Source organism: Hemiscyllium ocellatum, chromosome 7 (assembly GCF_020745735.1).
Source record: "Hemiscyllium ocellatum isolate sHemOce1 chromosome 7, sHemOce1.pat.X.cur, whole genome shotgun sequence".
NCBI lineage: Eukaryota > Metazoa > Chordata > Chondrichthyes > Orectolobiformes > Hemiscylliidae > Hemiscyllium > Hemiscyllium ocellatum.
In genome coordinates this window covers 94,739,954-94,757,029 of record NC_083407.1, presented here as the reverse complement: position 1 = coordinate 94,757,029, position 17,076 = coordinate 94,739,954, and the positions used below count along the sequence as shown (strand labels likewise).

At 45.8% G+C, this 17,076-nt stretch overlaps 1 protein-coding gene across 1 annotated transcript in view; it reads left to right on the top strand.

Moving 5' to 3' along the window:
* The first annotated feature begins 3,106 nt into the window (after window positions 1-3,106).
* The window catches only part of ahr1b (aryl hydrocarbon receptor 1b), a 162,220-nt gene continuing 148,250 nt past the window's right edge, over window positions 3,107-17,076 (top strand). Inside the window, exons 1-2 of the mRNA XM_060827514.1 lie at window positions 3,107-3,258; window positions 4,437-4,624. Of these exons, the coding sequence (XP_060683497.1) occupies window positions 3,218-3,258; window positions 4,437-4,624 (229 nt within the window). The 5' untranslated portion in view covers window positions 3,107-3,217. The remainder of the gene's footprint in view (window positions 3,259-4,436; window positions 4,625-17,076) is intronic.

Below are 17,076 nucleotides of genomic sequence, written 5' to 3'. Positions count from 1 at the left end.
CAGTCCCAGTCCAGCTCTAACTGACCCCAGTTCGGCTATGACTGAGCACAATCCCGCTCTGATTCACCCCAGTCCCTCTCTGACCGACTCCAGTCCCTCTCTGACTGACCACAGTCCCGCTCTGACTGAACCCCAGTCCGCTCTGACCGGTCCCAGCCTGCTCTGACCAACCCCAGTCCCGCTCTGACCGACCCCAGTCCCTCTCTGACCGACCCGAGTCCCGCTCTGAATGACCTGAGTCCCACTCTGCCTGTCCCCAGTCCCTCTCTGACAGTCGCCAGCCCCGCTCTGCCTGTCCCCAATCCCGCTCTGACAGTCCCCAGCCTGGCTATGACTGACCCAATCCCACACTGACTGACACCAGGTCCGCTCTGACTGTCCCCAGTCCTGCTGTAACTGTCCCCATCCTGCTCTGACTGACCCCAGTCGCATTGTGACTGTCCCCAGTCCTGCTCTGACTGTCCTCAGTCCCACTCTGATTGGCCCCAGTCCCGCTCTGATTGGCCCCAGTCCCGCTCTGACTGTCCCCAGTCCCAATCTGACTTTCCCCATCCCTGCTCTGACTGTCCCCAGTCCCGCTCTGACTGACCCTAGTCCCGCACTGACTGACGCCAGTCCTGCTCTGTCTGTCCTCAGTCCTGCTCTGACTGACCCCAGTCCCGTTCTGATTGGCCCCAGGCCCACTCTGACCGACCCCAGTCCCGCTCTGACTGTCCCTAGTCCCGCTCTGACTGACCTCAGCCCCACTCTGACTGTCCCCAGTCCCGCTCTGACTGTCCCTAGTCCCGCTCTGACTGACCTCAGCCCCACTCTGACTGTCCCCAGTCCTGCTCTGACCGACCCCAGTCCCGCTCTGACTGACCCTAGTCCCGCTCTGACTGTCCCCAGTCCCGCTCTGACTGACCCTCGGTCCACTCTGACTGTCCTCAGACCCGCTCTGACTGACCCTCCTCCTGCTCTGACTGACCCTCCTCCTGCTCTGACTGTCCTCAGTCCCGCTCTGACTGACCCCAGTCCCACTCTGACTGACCCTCATCCCGGTCTGGCTGACCTTAATCCCGCTCTGATTGACCCTAGTCCCGCTCTGACTGTTCTCAATCCTGCTCTGACTGACCCTCGGCCCACCCTGACTGACCCTCGTCCCGCACTGACTGACGCCAGTCCCGCTCTGACTGACCCTCGTCCCGCACTGACTGACGCCAGTCCCGCTCTGACTGACCCTCGTCCTGCACTGACTGTCCTCAGTCCCGCACTGACTGGCCTCAGTCCCGCTCTGACTGACCCTCGTCCCGCACTGACTGTCCCCAGTCCCGGTCTGGCTGATCCTCGTCCTGGTCTGGCTGTCCTCAGTCCCGCACTGACTGACCCCAGTCCCACTCTGACTGACCCTCGTCCCGCTCTGACGGTCTCCAGTTCCACTCTGACTGACCCCAGTCCTGCTCTGACTGTCCTCAGTCCTGCTCTGACTGTCCCCAGTTCTGCATTGACTGACCCACGTCCCGCTCTGACTGACCCCAGTCCCGCTCTGTCTGACGTCAGTCCCGCTCTGACTCACCCCAGCCCCGCTCTGATGTCCCCAGTCTGTCTCTGACTGACCCCAGCCCCGCTCTGATTGTACCCAGTACCACTTTGACTGACCCCAGTCCTGGTCTGACTGACCTCAGTCCTGGTCTGACTGACCTCAGTCCCGCTCCGAGTGTCCCTGATCCTCAGGTATTTATCCAATACCTCATGGCACAAACATCACTCTGCTCCCACTGCCTTTTGCCTGTAACTATAAGGGATTGGTCATGAATTTAACTTCAAAATGTAAAACCCCATCACTTTTATAGATTCTTCATAAATGAGATGGCAGTGAACTTTTAATCATCAAAACTCTCAATTGGCTTGCTCTGGCCAGTATCCAAAACTTGGTGAAATCAGGCAGAAACAGAAGTTGGGTTGATGGATACCCATAACAACTGGGTAAACACATCCATCATGCACAGTATTGTACTTACTCTACAGGTCCCCTGTCTAAGGTGCACTCTACACAAAGAATGTCTCATGCAGAGAACACCTCACACAGAAGATACCTTACAATGTTGTCCCACTCTGTAGAATACAGTCTAAATGGAGAACACCTTGCACAGAAACATCCTGCACAGAGAACAACTTAACAGAGAACATTGGAAACAGAGAACATGTTACACAGACAACAACTTAAACAGAAAAAGAAACCTCTGCACAGATGAAATAACTGCACACAGACCGGTGTCCCTTCACCAAATGGCCCTTTATTTACATGTGCACAGTACGTGGGCTCTGATCACCAGCTCATCATCAGTCAGACCTAGAAATTAGGAGACTCTCTGCATGTCCTGTTTACATCTGTCAGCCAGGGTTCCCTGATTAGCCCAGGTTAACAATCCCAGTAACAGTCAATAACGTTTTTGAGTGTAAAGTAAAACAACGAACTGTAGTTGCTGGAAAAAATCTGGAAGGAAAAATTGGAATTGCTGGAGAAATCAAGGAGGTCTGGCAGCATCTGTGTAGAGAGAAACAGAATTAATATTTCGAGTCCAGTGTTCTGACGAAGGTCACTGGGCTCAAAACATGAACTCTCTCTGCCCACCACCTCAGAGCCACTCCCTGGAAATGAGGACACCCTCTGAATGTCCTGTTTATGTCTGTCAGCCAGGGCTCCCCGATTAGCCCGGGTTAATAAGTCCCCACACAGGGATGGCAGAGTCAGTAAGATCCCCCTAGCCCCGGTTCCAATCTCTACAACAGAGAACATGCATCTCAGAGTACATCGTGCTCAGAGCACGTTACCAGACATCATTTTTACAGCGTATCTTATACATAGCAGCTTTCCCTGATCACAGAAGGAAGAAAAACAAAGGTAAAGGCAGAGGGAGATAAAAGTTTCCCAGGGAGCTACCCAGTGGGTCAGAGAGATGCTGGGGAAGGGGCCAGGATAGGCAGTGATACAGGAGAGGCTGAGATATCGGAGGCGCGCTCACCCGAGCGGTTATCGCTGGTCCACTCACATTCCCGCGCACTGGCGGGCGCGTGCACGATTCGCGCCCCCGACCTTCAGATCCGGGCACGGAGAGTTGGAAGGGTATCTCCGCGACTGCAGCCCCGGGAGGGTGAGGGCATACAGTCCGCCTTCGTGTTGCATTGATGCGGCTGTGAGAGTGAGGGAGGCTCCGCGGGGCGGCTGCACATCGACATGTACCCGGGTAGGAAGCGGAGGAAACCGGTGCAGAGGACGTGAGTACAAGCCCGGGCAAAGAGGGAAGGAGAGCGGAGCATCAGAGTTAGTGCAAACTGGGGTGTAGGGTTCAGACAAGAGCAACATTGGGATGAATGCATACTGCAGCACTGGATAATTCATCCAAACTGGAGCACTGGTTCACTGTTAATGCTGACTGGGATACTGGGATTAATGCAAACAAGGAGCACTGTGCTATTAAGACGAACTGACTAATAATATAAACGTGAACTCTGGTGTTAATGCGAACTAGCTTACTGGGATTAATGCAAACTGGAACACTGGGTTTATAATCCAAATTGGGTTACTTGGGTTAGTGCAAACAATGAAGTTAATGTTTTCTCTGACTCTGGGGTTAGTGTATACCAGGGCACTGGGATTGATGCAAATTGGGATAGTGGGGTTACAATACAAATTGGTACACAGGGATTATAATGCATTGAGTAACTCACCTACTGATTTCCCAAAGCCTATCCACAGTTTATAAGGCACTAACCAGGAGGGAGATGGAATACTTCCCACTTGCCTGGATGGGTGCAGTTCCAACAAAATCCAAGAAGCTTGACACCATCCAGGACACAGCAGCATACTTGACTTGTACCATCCCACCCACCTTTATCATTCACTCCTCCATCCCCAATGTACAGTGACAGCTGGGTATACACTGTAGCAACTCATGAAGGCTCCTTTGACATCACCTTCTAAATTCACCATCTGCACCATCTCGATGGATAAAGACAGCAAAATGCTCCCCAAGCTGCACGCTATCCTGGCTTGACACTAAATCTCCATTTTTTTTACTGTTATGGTGCACATATCCTGGGATATGTTCCAGAACAGCAATGTGAGTTCCCTAACCAATATAAACTATGATATTGGGCCTAATGAAAACTGATCTTGGGGTTGGTTGAAACAGTGACATTAGGGTTCATACACATTGTGAGATTTTAGGTTAGTGGAAGCTGGGACTTTGGAATTAATGAAAATGGCATGAGTGCATTTAAGATAAATTGTGGAAAGAGGTTTGCTGTAAACTGGCATGTGGAGAGTTGATGCAAACCCATGACATGGCATTTGACCACCCTGTGCTAGTGCGGGCCTCACACACTTGCACAGAAGTAGCCGTCAGTCTGTGTAATACTTGTACATTGATTTGCGGTATTCTGCTTACTTTCAGAGTGAAGCCAGTGTTGGCCGATGGGGTCAAATCCAATCCTTCCAAGAGGCACCGCGACAGGTTAAACTGTGAACTGGATCGCCTGGCTGGCCTGCTACCTTTCACCGAAGACGTGACCTCGAGCTTGGATAAACTCTCCATCCTCCGTCTCAGTGTCAGCTACATGCGATCCAAAACTTTCTTCCGGGGTGAGTTTAGACCATGGCTGAGAGTGGGACGGGGGCGATATGTTTTGTGGGGAGGGGATGGGGAGAGGTTAGGTCAGCTTACCAGGGCCACGAGATGACTCTTGCTGCCTTTGTGATGCATTGTCTAGCCAGAGCTAGAGGAAGACGGTGCACACAAATGCCTACACATGTAATGAGTTAGATTTATTGTCATGTCAAATGAGTACAGTGAAAAGTTTACAAGCTGCCATACTAGGTCATCATCTTAGCTCCAAAGGTACGCAGATAAGATTCTTACGAACAAATTTTTAAGGAAATAAAATTAGAAAAATAAGTAAATAAAAATTCCAGCAGTAGTGACGGTGAATGTGCAATATGATAATGACTATACTTCAAAACTCCCATCAGCTTAGGGATGCCCTGTGGTTTTGAAATGCACTCTACAACTGCAAGTCCTTCCTTTCACTCTTTGTCTCACCAGTGCTTTTCCATCTGAAATAGACACTAGTGGATAAATTAGGCCATCCTTTGGAAAGGCTGCAATGCCTCTAAAAGAATCATTATATCTTTCTTTGGACAGACAAATAAGTTTCGATTTTGTTTTTCAAAATTGTTGTTGAGCTGGTTAATAATTTGAGATTTTATTTCAGTGGTGATGAGACAGGAACTGCATTTGAGAGAAATCTGACCTTTTCTTAATTTCTTTCTACCACGTTTGGTTCTCAAAACAGCGAGCGATGAGCTGATCAAAGAAGGAGGTCAACTCTGTTTAGACTATATATTGACGTTTATTATTTCTTTTTATCGTGATCTAGCGGCAAGCTTGATTTGATTTGACATTCTTGTCCAGTCGAGCTGAAACGTGCTATTCTTTCATTCATTCACTGCTGCAGCGTAAAAATGGACAACTATTTATAATTGCTTGTCACTTTCACTAATGCTAAAGAACAAATCCACAGTTTGTTTAAATATTTATGGAGAATATACCAATCGCGTTAAAATACCTGGGCAAAGCTAATTTGCCAGCTGGAAATCAGTTTATCACTTGGAATTATTCTGTAACTGAACGTTGAGTGGAGCAGAGATCATGGAGTAAAGCCCCTCTCAGCCTAAATCGAACGAATGCTGGCAAAAATACATTTACGAGCTTGCCTTGATGTTTCATTTCAGTTCAGCTGGCGCACTGCAGGGTTTTTTCTCCCCTATGGCAGCGTTAATAATTTAGACAAGCACTATTTAAAGAATTTATAAAATGGATGGAAGTGAAACAGTCTACAGTCGGGAACCTTTTTCTTTTCGATTGTCTGTGTAAGACAGCAGACTAGGGAGGGGGCTCAAGCAGCGTTGTCTGTTCTTCCATGTTTTCGGAGATATTGAGAGCGAAAGGAAATTCTGAACGGGGTGAAAAGAAGTCTTCAGTTTGCTTCTCATCCTGGATCCCTTTGGAATGTGGGATCCCTCTTTTAGAATTAGGATTAGGTTTATTGCCACGTGTACTCAGGTTACAAAAGATTAGGAGTACAGTGAAATGTGTTCAATGTCATCAATACACAGCACCCACCATCTTAGGTACAAAATACTTAGGTGCAAATCTGAGGTACAAACGATTGAGAAAATGAAGAAAACACCGGGCTTGTTAAGACTGTGAGAGATTTTAAAACCACAACCTATCCACCATGGTGTTTAAATAATGGGTCTTACCAATAATCTATGGCAGTCTTGTGTTGGTGGTCAAAAAGTCTTGTTAGTTACATTTAGATTTAGATTTTCTTGTCACCTGTACCCAAGTTCAAGAATACAGGTGTTCCATGAAAAGTGTACAAAGTTGCCACTCTCCGGTGCCATCTTAGCAGACAAAAGGCAGAATTAAAAACAAGCCGAAATAAAACGTGTACTGTGGCAGGTGGTGTGGGGAGTGCTTGGGTGGAGAGCAGGGTCTGATGCAGTGGGGCAAACTATTAAAATAACTCTTTAAATGTTTATGAACATGAGAAGAAGACCATTTTTTTCTTATTTGTTGTTAACTGCAGCGTTTTTCAAAGAGGTGGGATCATCGCTTGTGTTATTTCTAAAATAAATGGTGCACTGAGCAGCTGGAGATAAACCTACACACAGCAGAGCGCCACAAGGATGCCAAACTGAATGATGTTTTAATACGTATACCAAGGCACATATCATTGGCAAGATGGTGGTGTAGTGGCATTGCCACTTGATTAGTAAACCAGAATCTCAGGCCAGTGCAGGTGGTGACATTTGAATTCAATGTAAAAAAAAGTCTGGAATGAAAGCTCACCTAATGGTGACCACGCAACAACTGGCGATTGTTGGAAAAATCCATCAGACTAATGTTCTTTAGGGAAAGAAATCTTCACCTGGTCAGATTGACACCTGACTCCAGACCTACAGCGATGGGTTTGCACCTTAAACTGCCCTGTATGCAATTAGGCGGTAAATGCTGGTCCAAGCCAGCAATGCCCAGGCCCTGTGAATGAATTAGGTGCCCATTATTCCTTATGTCCCCACGCCAGGTTTTTGCCTTTGTTTGCATAACACCTCCCATGCAAACGTCAGGCTGTTTCTCCTGTATCATGAAAGCTGATGCATTATTTCCTCAGCATCCTATAGATACCTGATTCCCTTTTAAGCAAGAGTCATAGAGATGTACAGCATGGAAACATACCCTTTGGTCTAACTCATCCATGCCAACCAACATCCCAACCCAATCTAATCCCACCTGCCATCACCCGGCCCATATCTCTCTAAATCCTTCCTATTCATATACTCATCCAGATGCCTTTTAAATGTTGCAATTGTACCAGCCTCCACCACTTCCTCTGGCAGCTCATTCCATACACGTACCACCCTGTGCATGAAAAAGTTGCCCCTTTGGTCTCTCTTATATTTTACTCCTCTCACCCTAAACCTATGCCCTCTAGTTCTGGACTCCCCCATTCCAGGGGAAAAGACCTTGTCATTTTACCCTATCCATGCCCCTCATGATTTTATAAATCTCTATAAGGTCATCTCTCAGCCTCCAACACTCCAGGGAGAACAGCCCCAGCCTATTCAACCTCTCCGTAAAGCTCAAAACCACCAAATCTGGCAAGTGATTGAATTCAATTGTGAAGATGGTGACAGAAGTCCTGGAATGCAAGGTAATGAGAGTGACATTTTGCTTAATTACCCCTGAAAACTGGGAATTGGACTATATAGAGTAAAACTCCTTTTGCTTTTTTGACACAGCCACTATTTTTCTCTGTCCGTAGAAAAACAGATGCCACCATTGATTGCAGTCTCCAAAACACTTGCATAAATCCAGGAAGCCCATGAACTGAAAACAGAATTAGTCCCATTCAATTTTCAGTGACTTTGACAATTACATGTTAACGAGTCAGAATAAAAGTTTCAAGCATGTTGTGAATTGGATGTCTTGGAGTAACTTTGACAACCTTGCATGATGGAGTCTGTTGAAGAAGTGGAAAACATTTCAAAGCTCATATGTTCACCACAGACCTATTTCTAGCTCGTAGTGATTTCCTGAGAATCACATCCTAACTTGTGAACTCTCCCAGGGAGAACGTAATTGTGAACTATTCTATCGCCATGCAGGTCATCCTCCATAACTCTGAACTCATTGAAATCTCCATTGACCACATCCAATTTGCAATCAAGGCCCATTCGCCCATCATCCTTGTACTTGCTCACCTACCTGGTTTGATAATATCTCAGCATTAACATTGTTGACCTAATTTTAAAATCCTTCTATGGCCTCATTCACTGCCGGTCCCTGTAACCTCATCTAACCGTGCAGCTCTCTGGGCTCTACATTTCCCCAGTGCTCAAATTGTTTGCGTCACTTGTCATTGACTGGGTATGATCAGCTTGGCATTAAACTCAGGAATTCCTTCCATATATCTCTCTGTACCTTTACTTCTCTCTCCTCCTTTGTAATACTTATTCAAACTTACCTCTTTGATGCCCTAGAGTCTACATCATCCTTCTCCTGTGTCAAGGATGTGGCAAAATACTCCATAGAGTTTTTCCCACACCTTCTGCATCCACGTGCAGATAGGCCTCTGATAGGCCCAACCCTTTCCTTAGTCATCCTCTCGCTCTTCATGTTTCGATAAAAATCTTTGGATTTTCCTTAATTTTGCTACACTGTATTTTTTCATGTCCTGTCTTTGTTTTCCCAATTCCTATTTTCATTTCACCCTTGTACTACGCTCAGCAATTACTTGAATTTGTCATAAGTTCTATTTTTCTGCCTCATATTAAGTTGTATGCTTCTGTATAGCCAGGAGGCTCCCAATTAGATAGTATCATCCCTTTTCTTGCTTGGACATGTTTATACTAGGCCCATGGAATCTTGCTTTTGATTCCCTCTCATTGATTTGCCTCTGACAGATGTTGGTTGAGGGACATTGTTTGACCAGGATAGTGGGTTGGAAGTTGAGGAATGCGTAGAATCCCTACAGTGTGGAAGCACGCCATTCATCCCATTGAGTCCACGCCTACTCTCTGAAGAGCATCCCAACCAGAACCATCCCCTCCCCTATCCCTGTAACTTTGCATTTCCTATGACCAGTCCACTTAGACTGCACATCCCTGGAAATTATGAACAATTTAGCATGGCCGACCCACCTAACCTGCATACCTTTGGACTGTAGGAGGAAACCCACACAGACATGAAGAGAATGCACAAACTCCACACAGGCAATCACTCAAGGCTGGAATCAAACTATAGTCCCTGTGAGGCAGCAGCAGTGCTAGCCACTGGGCCATGTGGCTGTCTTCAGAAGATTGGCCTGGAAACTGTTACATCCCAGCTGAAGAGTCAATGATTAATGTAATCTAAAAATGTCACCTCCTAAGAATGAGTTTGGAGTAGGTCTGGAACTTACAACCTTTTTACTCAGAGAGAAGACTGCTATCAACTGAGTCCCAATGTAAGTTAGGATGATGTAAAGTTATTTTATTTCTTTATGATTACCAGATCATCAATGATGGCTGTTCATTGGTGTCCAGTCACTGAGCAACAAAGTACACTGAGCAGTGTGAATTGCTTTGTGTGGTAAAGTTCTAAAAACAAATTTGGTTTCTGGTGAGGAAGGGATCAATTCTGTGGTGTTTTCAAAGCATTCTTGCCTCCCACTCTGTACTTTTGGCACACAGTAATAGATTTCAGGATTAAGTGTTTTACCCTTAAAGGTGCTGCATGGTAACTGATATCGCAGTCTCTTTTTGGCAACAGATCAGGCACTGATGGACTGACATTGCACAGCTTCAAGATGCACATTGAAATGCTCCACTGTAGGAGAGATATTGCTACAGCAGATCAGAATCCATGCAAGTACCTGGCTTTTGGTGCACCCTTATCCAATGGGCACCCAAGCCTGTTGCATTTCTCATCTGTAATCTTCAATATGAGCAGAAATCCTTCAATCTTTGGAGCTGGATGTCAGAAATGAAAGGAAGAGCTCATGTTACTCTTGGTGTTAGAATCCCCACTGTGTGGATACAAGCCATTCAACCCAACAAGTCCACACCGACCTTCTGAAGAGCATCCCACCCTGTCCCTACAGCTCTGCGCCTGCCCACGACCAATCGGCTTAGCCTACACATCCCTGGATGCTATGGGCAATTTAGCATGGCCAATCCACCTAATCTTTGGACTGCGTGAGGAAGCCGCAGCACCGGGCAGAAACCCTTGCAGATACGGGGGGAGAATGTGCAAACTCCGAGCAGACAGTCACTTGAGGGTGGAATTGAACCCAGGTCCCTGGCGCTGTGAGACAGCAGTGCTAACCACTGAGCCTAATTAGATAGTCAGAGCAGTGAGAACATGAACTGTCGGCCATATGAAGCATTGAAGTGAACAGGATAAATTATTTTATGGTCAAGGTAGATAAATGCATGAGGGAGAAAGAAATAGAAAGATGAGCTCGAGAGAGGTCAGAGAAAGTTACGTGGAATAGAAACCTCAGCATGAGCCGTTGGGGTTAAGTGGCCTACTTTTATGCTGATTACTTCTTGAAATTCTCAAACCTTGATGTGGATGTCAAACCTTTCTTTATATGCTTTCAACCCAATCCTCTTTCGTCAGTATTCGATCAGCACTTTTGTACCTTGGATCTGAATTTTATTTTGTGAACTTAATCCTCAAAACCTCTTTGCTCATCTACGATTCCTCGGCCATGGATACTTCAAAACTGTTACTTATAACTTATCCCCGATCAAGCCCGTCTCATTGGCCAATCCTGTGTCACTGAGTTAGGGTGGCTTAAATACTTCAGCACCTCCGACTGGAAATGCATTCTCATGTTTTCGTCTTTCATGGGGACGCGGGGGAAGCCTCAGGAGAAACCAAATAAGCAACAGGACAGAGTGCAAAGAAACAGTCAGGATTGCGACTTCAGGTACTGCAGACAATGGCAAAACTATAAAATTACTCTGTATGTAGAGTGAACTTCCTGAGGAAGTGGTGGATGCGGGTACTGTTACAACGTTTAAAAGACATTTGGATAAGTACACGGATTAAGAAATGTTTGGAGGGATATGGGCCAAACTCAGGCAGGCGGGACTAGTTTATTTTGGGATTATGTTCAGCATGGACTGGTTGGACCAAAAAACCTATTTCCATGCTGTATGACTCGAGAGGGACCCTGGAGACACTGAGCCATTACGGTATTGATCATATTTAAGATTTTGTCTCTTCACTGCTACTCAGAGTGCAAAATCATATTTGCTGTTTAATTGTGTTCCAACTATATCCTGAGTAATATACCCCAATTTGTTCTGGTTCCAGATGGATACTCCTGATCATTATCCTGAATGTTAATCAGTAATGTACAACTTCCTCTTTGCCCACTCTCTCAGTTGGTCACCACAACTTTCATTAAAGAAAGACCCCTTAGCTCATGGATACTTTTCTCTCTGACCTAAATGCTCTTATATTTTAAGAGGAGACCGTTTTGTCAGGTTTCTTAAGCTAACAAAATGTGTGAATTACTAAACTTGAGAAGAAATAGTAATGCAGCGTAGAAACGCAGAGTCAAATGGTTGAGAGTTCAGCAATCAATTTCGAGATTCTTGGTTTAACAGGGCAGTGAAAATGCTGTCATTCTGATTCTGTTTGTCAAGGATTAAATTCCAACATTCAGAGAGAGTCTCCCTTTTGTTTTACCTGTAGTGCAGAGGCGTTTAAAATGATTGAGCACTTAGAGCACTTTAGTCCATCCTGTAGGATGTCCAGGCAGTAATGGTCACAGACCAGTGTTCTTGCAGTCAGTTTTTAATCCCTTTTTATGTACATTCCTGGAAGGCTGTAACATCATATTCTGCATTATCTTTCATTACCCTGAAGAGCTTATGTAAGGTATGACTTATCTACTAAACATTCAAAACAATACTTTTCACTGTAGCATGGTACATGTGACAATGAGAAATCAAATCAAATCACAATCTGAGACTGGTACAGTTGAGAACAGAAGTGAGTCAAACAGTCAGGGCAGGCAGGACAAGGTAGGACTAATAAATTAAACTGCATTTATTTCAATGCAAGAGGCCTAACAGAGATTGATAGATTCTTGATGTCTCGAGGAATTAAGGGCTACGGGGAGAATGTGGGTTAGTGGAGTTGAAATGCCCAACAGCCATGATTGAATGGCGGAGTGGACTCGATGGGCCGAATGGCCTTACTTCCTCTCCTATGTCTAATGGTTTTATGGTCTAACTCAGGGCATGCTTAGGAACATGGGACTGGGATATCATAGCAATTACAGAAACATGGCTCAGGGATGGACAGGACTGGCAAATTAATGTTCCAGGATACAAATGCTACAGGAAAGACAGAAAGGGAGGCAAGAGAGGAGGGGGAGTGGGGTTTTTGATAAGAGGTAGCATTACAACTGTCACTAGTACTCTGTATCCTTAGCTCCCTTACCTGTACTGTTATCTACTGCTCTGTCACTAGTACTCTGCACCTGTGACTCCCTCACCTGTACTGTTATCATTAATACTCTGTATCTGTAGCTCACTTACCTGTACTATTATCTATCGCTCTGTCACAAGTACTCTGTATCCATTATTCCCTTACCCGTACTGTTATCTATCGCTCTCTCACTAGTACGCTGTATCTGTAGCTCCCTCACCTGGACTGTTATCTATCGTTCTGTCACTCAAACTCTGTATCTGTAGCTCCCTCACCTCTACTGTTATCTATCGTTCTGTCACTAGTACTCTGTGTTTGTAGCTCCTTTACCTGTACTGTTATCTATCGCTCTGTTACTAGTACTCTGTATCTGTAGCTCCCTCACCTGTACTGTTATCTTTCGCTCTGTCACTAGTACTCGGTATCTCTGGCTCCCTCACTGGTACTACTATCTATCGCTCTGTCACTAGGTCTGTGTATCTGTAGCTCCCTTACCTGTACTGTTATCTATCGCTCTGCCACTAGTAGTCTGAATCTGTAGCTCCCTCACCTGTACTGTTATCTATCGCTCTGTCACTAGTACGCTGTATCCATAGCTCCCTCACCTGTACTGTTATCTATCGCTCTATTACTAGTACTCTGAATCTGTAGTTCCCTCACCTGTACAGTTATCAGTCGCTCCGTCACTATTACTCTGTTCCTGTAGCTCCCTCACCTGTACTGTTATCTATTGCTCTGTCACTTGTGCTCTGTATCCATTATTCCCTCACCTGTACTGTTATCTTTCACTCTGTCGCGAGTACTCTGTATCAGTAACTCCCTCACCTGTACTGTTATCTTTCGCTCTGTCACTAGTACTCTGTATCCATAGCTCCCTCACCTGTACTGTTATCTATCGCTCTGTTACTAGTACTTTGTGTCTGTAGCTCCCTCACCTGTACTGTTATCTCTTGCTCTGAAACTAGGACTCTGTAGCCGGAGCTCCCTTACCCGTACTGTTAACTATTGCTCTGTCAATAGTACACTGAATCCGTAGCTTCCTCACCTGTACTGATATCTATCGCTGTGTCATTAATACTCTGTATCTGTAGCTCCCTTACATGTATAGTTATCTATCGCACTGTCACTAGTACTCTGTATCCGTAGCTCGCTCACCTGTACTATTATCTATCGCTCTGTCATTAGTACTCTGAATCCGTAGTTCCCTTACCTGTACATTATCTGTCGCTCTGTTCCGAGTACTCTGAATCCACAGTTCCCTCACCTGTACTCTTATCTTTCGCTCTGTCGCTAGTACCCTGTATCTGTAGCTCCCTCACCTGTACTGTTATCTATCGCTCTGTCACAAGTACTCTGTATCCATTATTTCCTTACCTGTACTATTATCTATCGCTCTATCACTAGTACGCTGTATCTGTAGCTCCCTCACCTGGACTGTTATCTATCGCTCTGAAACTAGAACTCTGTATATGTAGCTCCCTCACCTCTACTGCTATCTATCATTCTGTCACTACTATTCTGTGTCTTTAGCTCCCTGACCTGTACTGTTATACATCGCTCTGTCACTCGTACGTTGTATCTGTAGCTCCCTCACCTGTCGTGTTATCTCTCGCTCTGTCGCGAGTACTCTGTATCCGTAGCTCCTTCACCTGTACTGTTATCTATCGCTCTGTCACTAGAACTCTGTGTCTGTAGCTCTATTATCTGTACTGTTATCTATCGCTCTGTTGTGAGTACTCTGCATCAGTAGCTCCTTTACTTGCACTGTTATCTATCGCTCTGTCACTAGTACTCTGTACCTGTAGCTCCCTCATCTGTACAGTTATCTGTCGCTCTGTCAGTAGCACTCTGAATCCGTAGTTCCCACACCTGTACAGTTATCTGTCGCTCTGTCACTAGTGCACTGTATCTGTAGCTCCCTCACCTGTACTGTTATCTATCGCTCTGTCACTAGTACTCTGTATCCATTATTCCCCCACCTGTGCTGTTATCTATCGCTCTGTCACAAGTACTCTGTACCTGCAGCTCCCTCACCTGTAATGTTATCTATCGCTCTGTCATCTATTGCTCTGTCACTAGTATTCTGTATCCGTAGCTCCCTCATCTGTACTGTTATCTATCACTCTGTTACGAGTGCTCTGAATCTGTAGTTCCCTTCCCTCACCTGTACAGTTATCTGTTGCTCTGTCAGTCGTACTCCGTATCTGTAGCTCCCTTACCTGTACTGTTATCTATCGCTCTGTCACTAGTGCTCTGTACCTGCAGCTCCCTTAACTTACTGTAATCGATCGCTCTGTCACTAGTACTGTGTCTGTAGCTCCCTCACCTGTACTTTTATCTTTCGCTCTGTCACTCGTACTCTGTATCTGTAGCTCCCTCACCTCTAGATTAGACTTACAGTGTGGAAACAGGCCCTTCGGCCCAACAAGTCCACACCGACCCGCCGAAGCGCAACCCACCCATACCCCTACATTTACCCCTTACCTAACACTACGGGCAATTTAGCTTGGCCAATTCACCTGACCCGCACATCTTTGTGACTGTGGGAGGAAACCGGAGCACCCGGAGGAAACCCACGCAGACACGGGGAGAACGTGCAAACTCCACACAGTCAGTCGCCTGAGTCGGGAATTGAACCCGGGTCTACAGGCGCTGTGAGGCAGCAGTGCTAACCACTGTGCCACCGTGCTACTGTTATCTATTGTTCTGTCACTATTACTCTGTATCTGTACCTCCCTCACCTGGACTGTTATGTATCGTTCTGTCACGAGTACTCTGTATCTGTAGCTCCCTCACCTGTACAGTTATCTTTCGCTCAGTCGCTAGTACTCTGTATCTGCAGCTCCCTCACCTGGACTGTTATTTGTCGCTTTGAAACTAGAACTCTGTGTATGTAGCTCCCTCACCTCTACTGCTATCTATCGTTCTGTCACTAGTTCTTTGTATCTGTAGCTCCCTCACCTGTCGTGTTATCTCTCGCTCTGCCGCGAGTACTCTGTATCCGTAGCTCCTTTACCTGTACTGTTATCTATCGCTCTGTCACTAGTACGCTGAATCCATAGCTCCCTCACTTGTACTGTTATCTATCGCTCTGTCACTAGTACTCTGAATCCGTAGATCCCTCACCTGAACAGTTATCTGTCACTCTGTCACTAGTACACTGTATCTGTAGATCCCTCACCTATACTGTTATCTATCACTCTGTCACTCGTACTCGGTATCCATTATTCCTTTACCTGTGCTGTTATCTATCGCTCTGTCACAAGTACTCTGTATCTGTAGCTCCCTCATCTGTACTGTTATCTATCGCTCTGTTACGAGTGCTCTGAATCCGTAGTTCCCTCACCTGTACAGTTATCTGTTGCTCTGTCAGTCGTACTCCGTATCTGTAGCTCCCTTACCTGTACTGTTATCTATCGCTCTGTCACTAGTGCTCTGTATCTGTAGCTCCCTTAACTTACTGTAATCGATCGCTCTGTCACTAGTACTGTGTAAGTGTAGCTCCCTTACCTTACTGTTATTTATCGCTCTGTCACTAGTACTCTTTGTCTGCAGCTCCCTCACCTGCTCTTTTATCTTTCGCTCTGTCACTCGTACTCTGTATCTGTAGCTCCCTCACCTCTACTGTTATCTATCGTTCTTTCACTAGTATTCTGTGTCTGTAGCTCCATTATCTATCGTTCTGTCACTAGTACTCTGTATCCGTAGCTTCTTTCCCTGTACAGTTATCTGTCACTCTGTCACTAGGACACTGTATCTGTAGATCCCTCACCTGAACTGTTATCTATCGCTCTGTCACTTGTGCTCTGTATCCATTGTTCCCTTACGTGTACTGTTATATTTCGCTCTGTCACGAGTACTCTGTATCTGTAGCTCCCTTACCTATGCTTTTATCTTTCGCTCTGTCGCTTGTACTCTGTATCTGTAGCTCCCTTATTTGTACTGTTATCTATCGCTCTGTCACTAGTAGACAGTATCCGCAGCTCCCTCACCTGTAATGTTATCTATCGCACTGTCACTAGCACAGTGTATGCATAGCTCCCTTACCTGTACTGTTATCTATCGCTCTGTCAGTAGAGCTTTGTATCCGTAGCTCCCTCACTTGTACTGTTATCTTTCGCTCTGTCGCTAGTACTCTGTATCTGTGACTCCCTCACCTATACTGTTATCTTTTGCTCTGTCACTAGTTCTCTGTATAGATATTTGTCGCTCTGTCACTAGTACTCTGAATACGTAGTTCCCTCTCCTGTAGAGTTATCTGTTGCTCTGTCTCTAGTACTCGGTATCCATTATTCCTTTACCTGTACTGTTATCTATCGCACTGTCACTAGCACAGTGTATGCATAGCTCCCTCACCTGTACTGTTGTCTATTGCTCTGTTACTAGTATTCTGTATCCGTAGCTCACTCATCTGTACTGTTATCTATCGCTCTGTTACGAGTGCTCTGAATCTGTAGTTCCCTCACCTGTACAGTTATCTGTTGCTCTGTCAGTCGTACTCCGTACCTGTAGCACCCTCACCTGAACTGTAATCGATCGC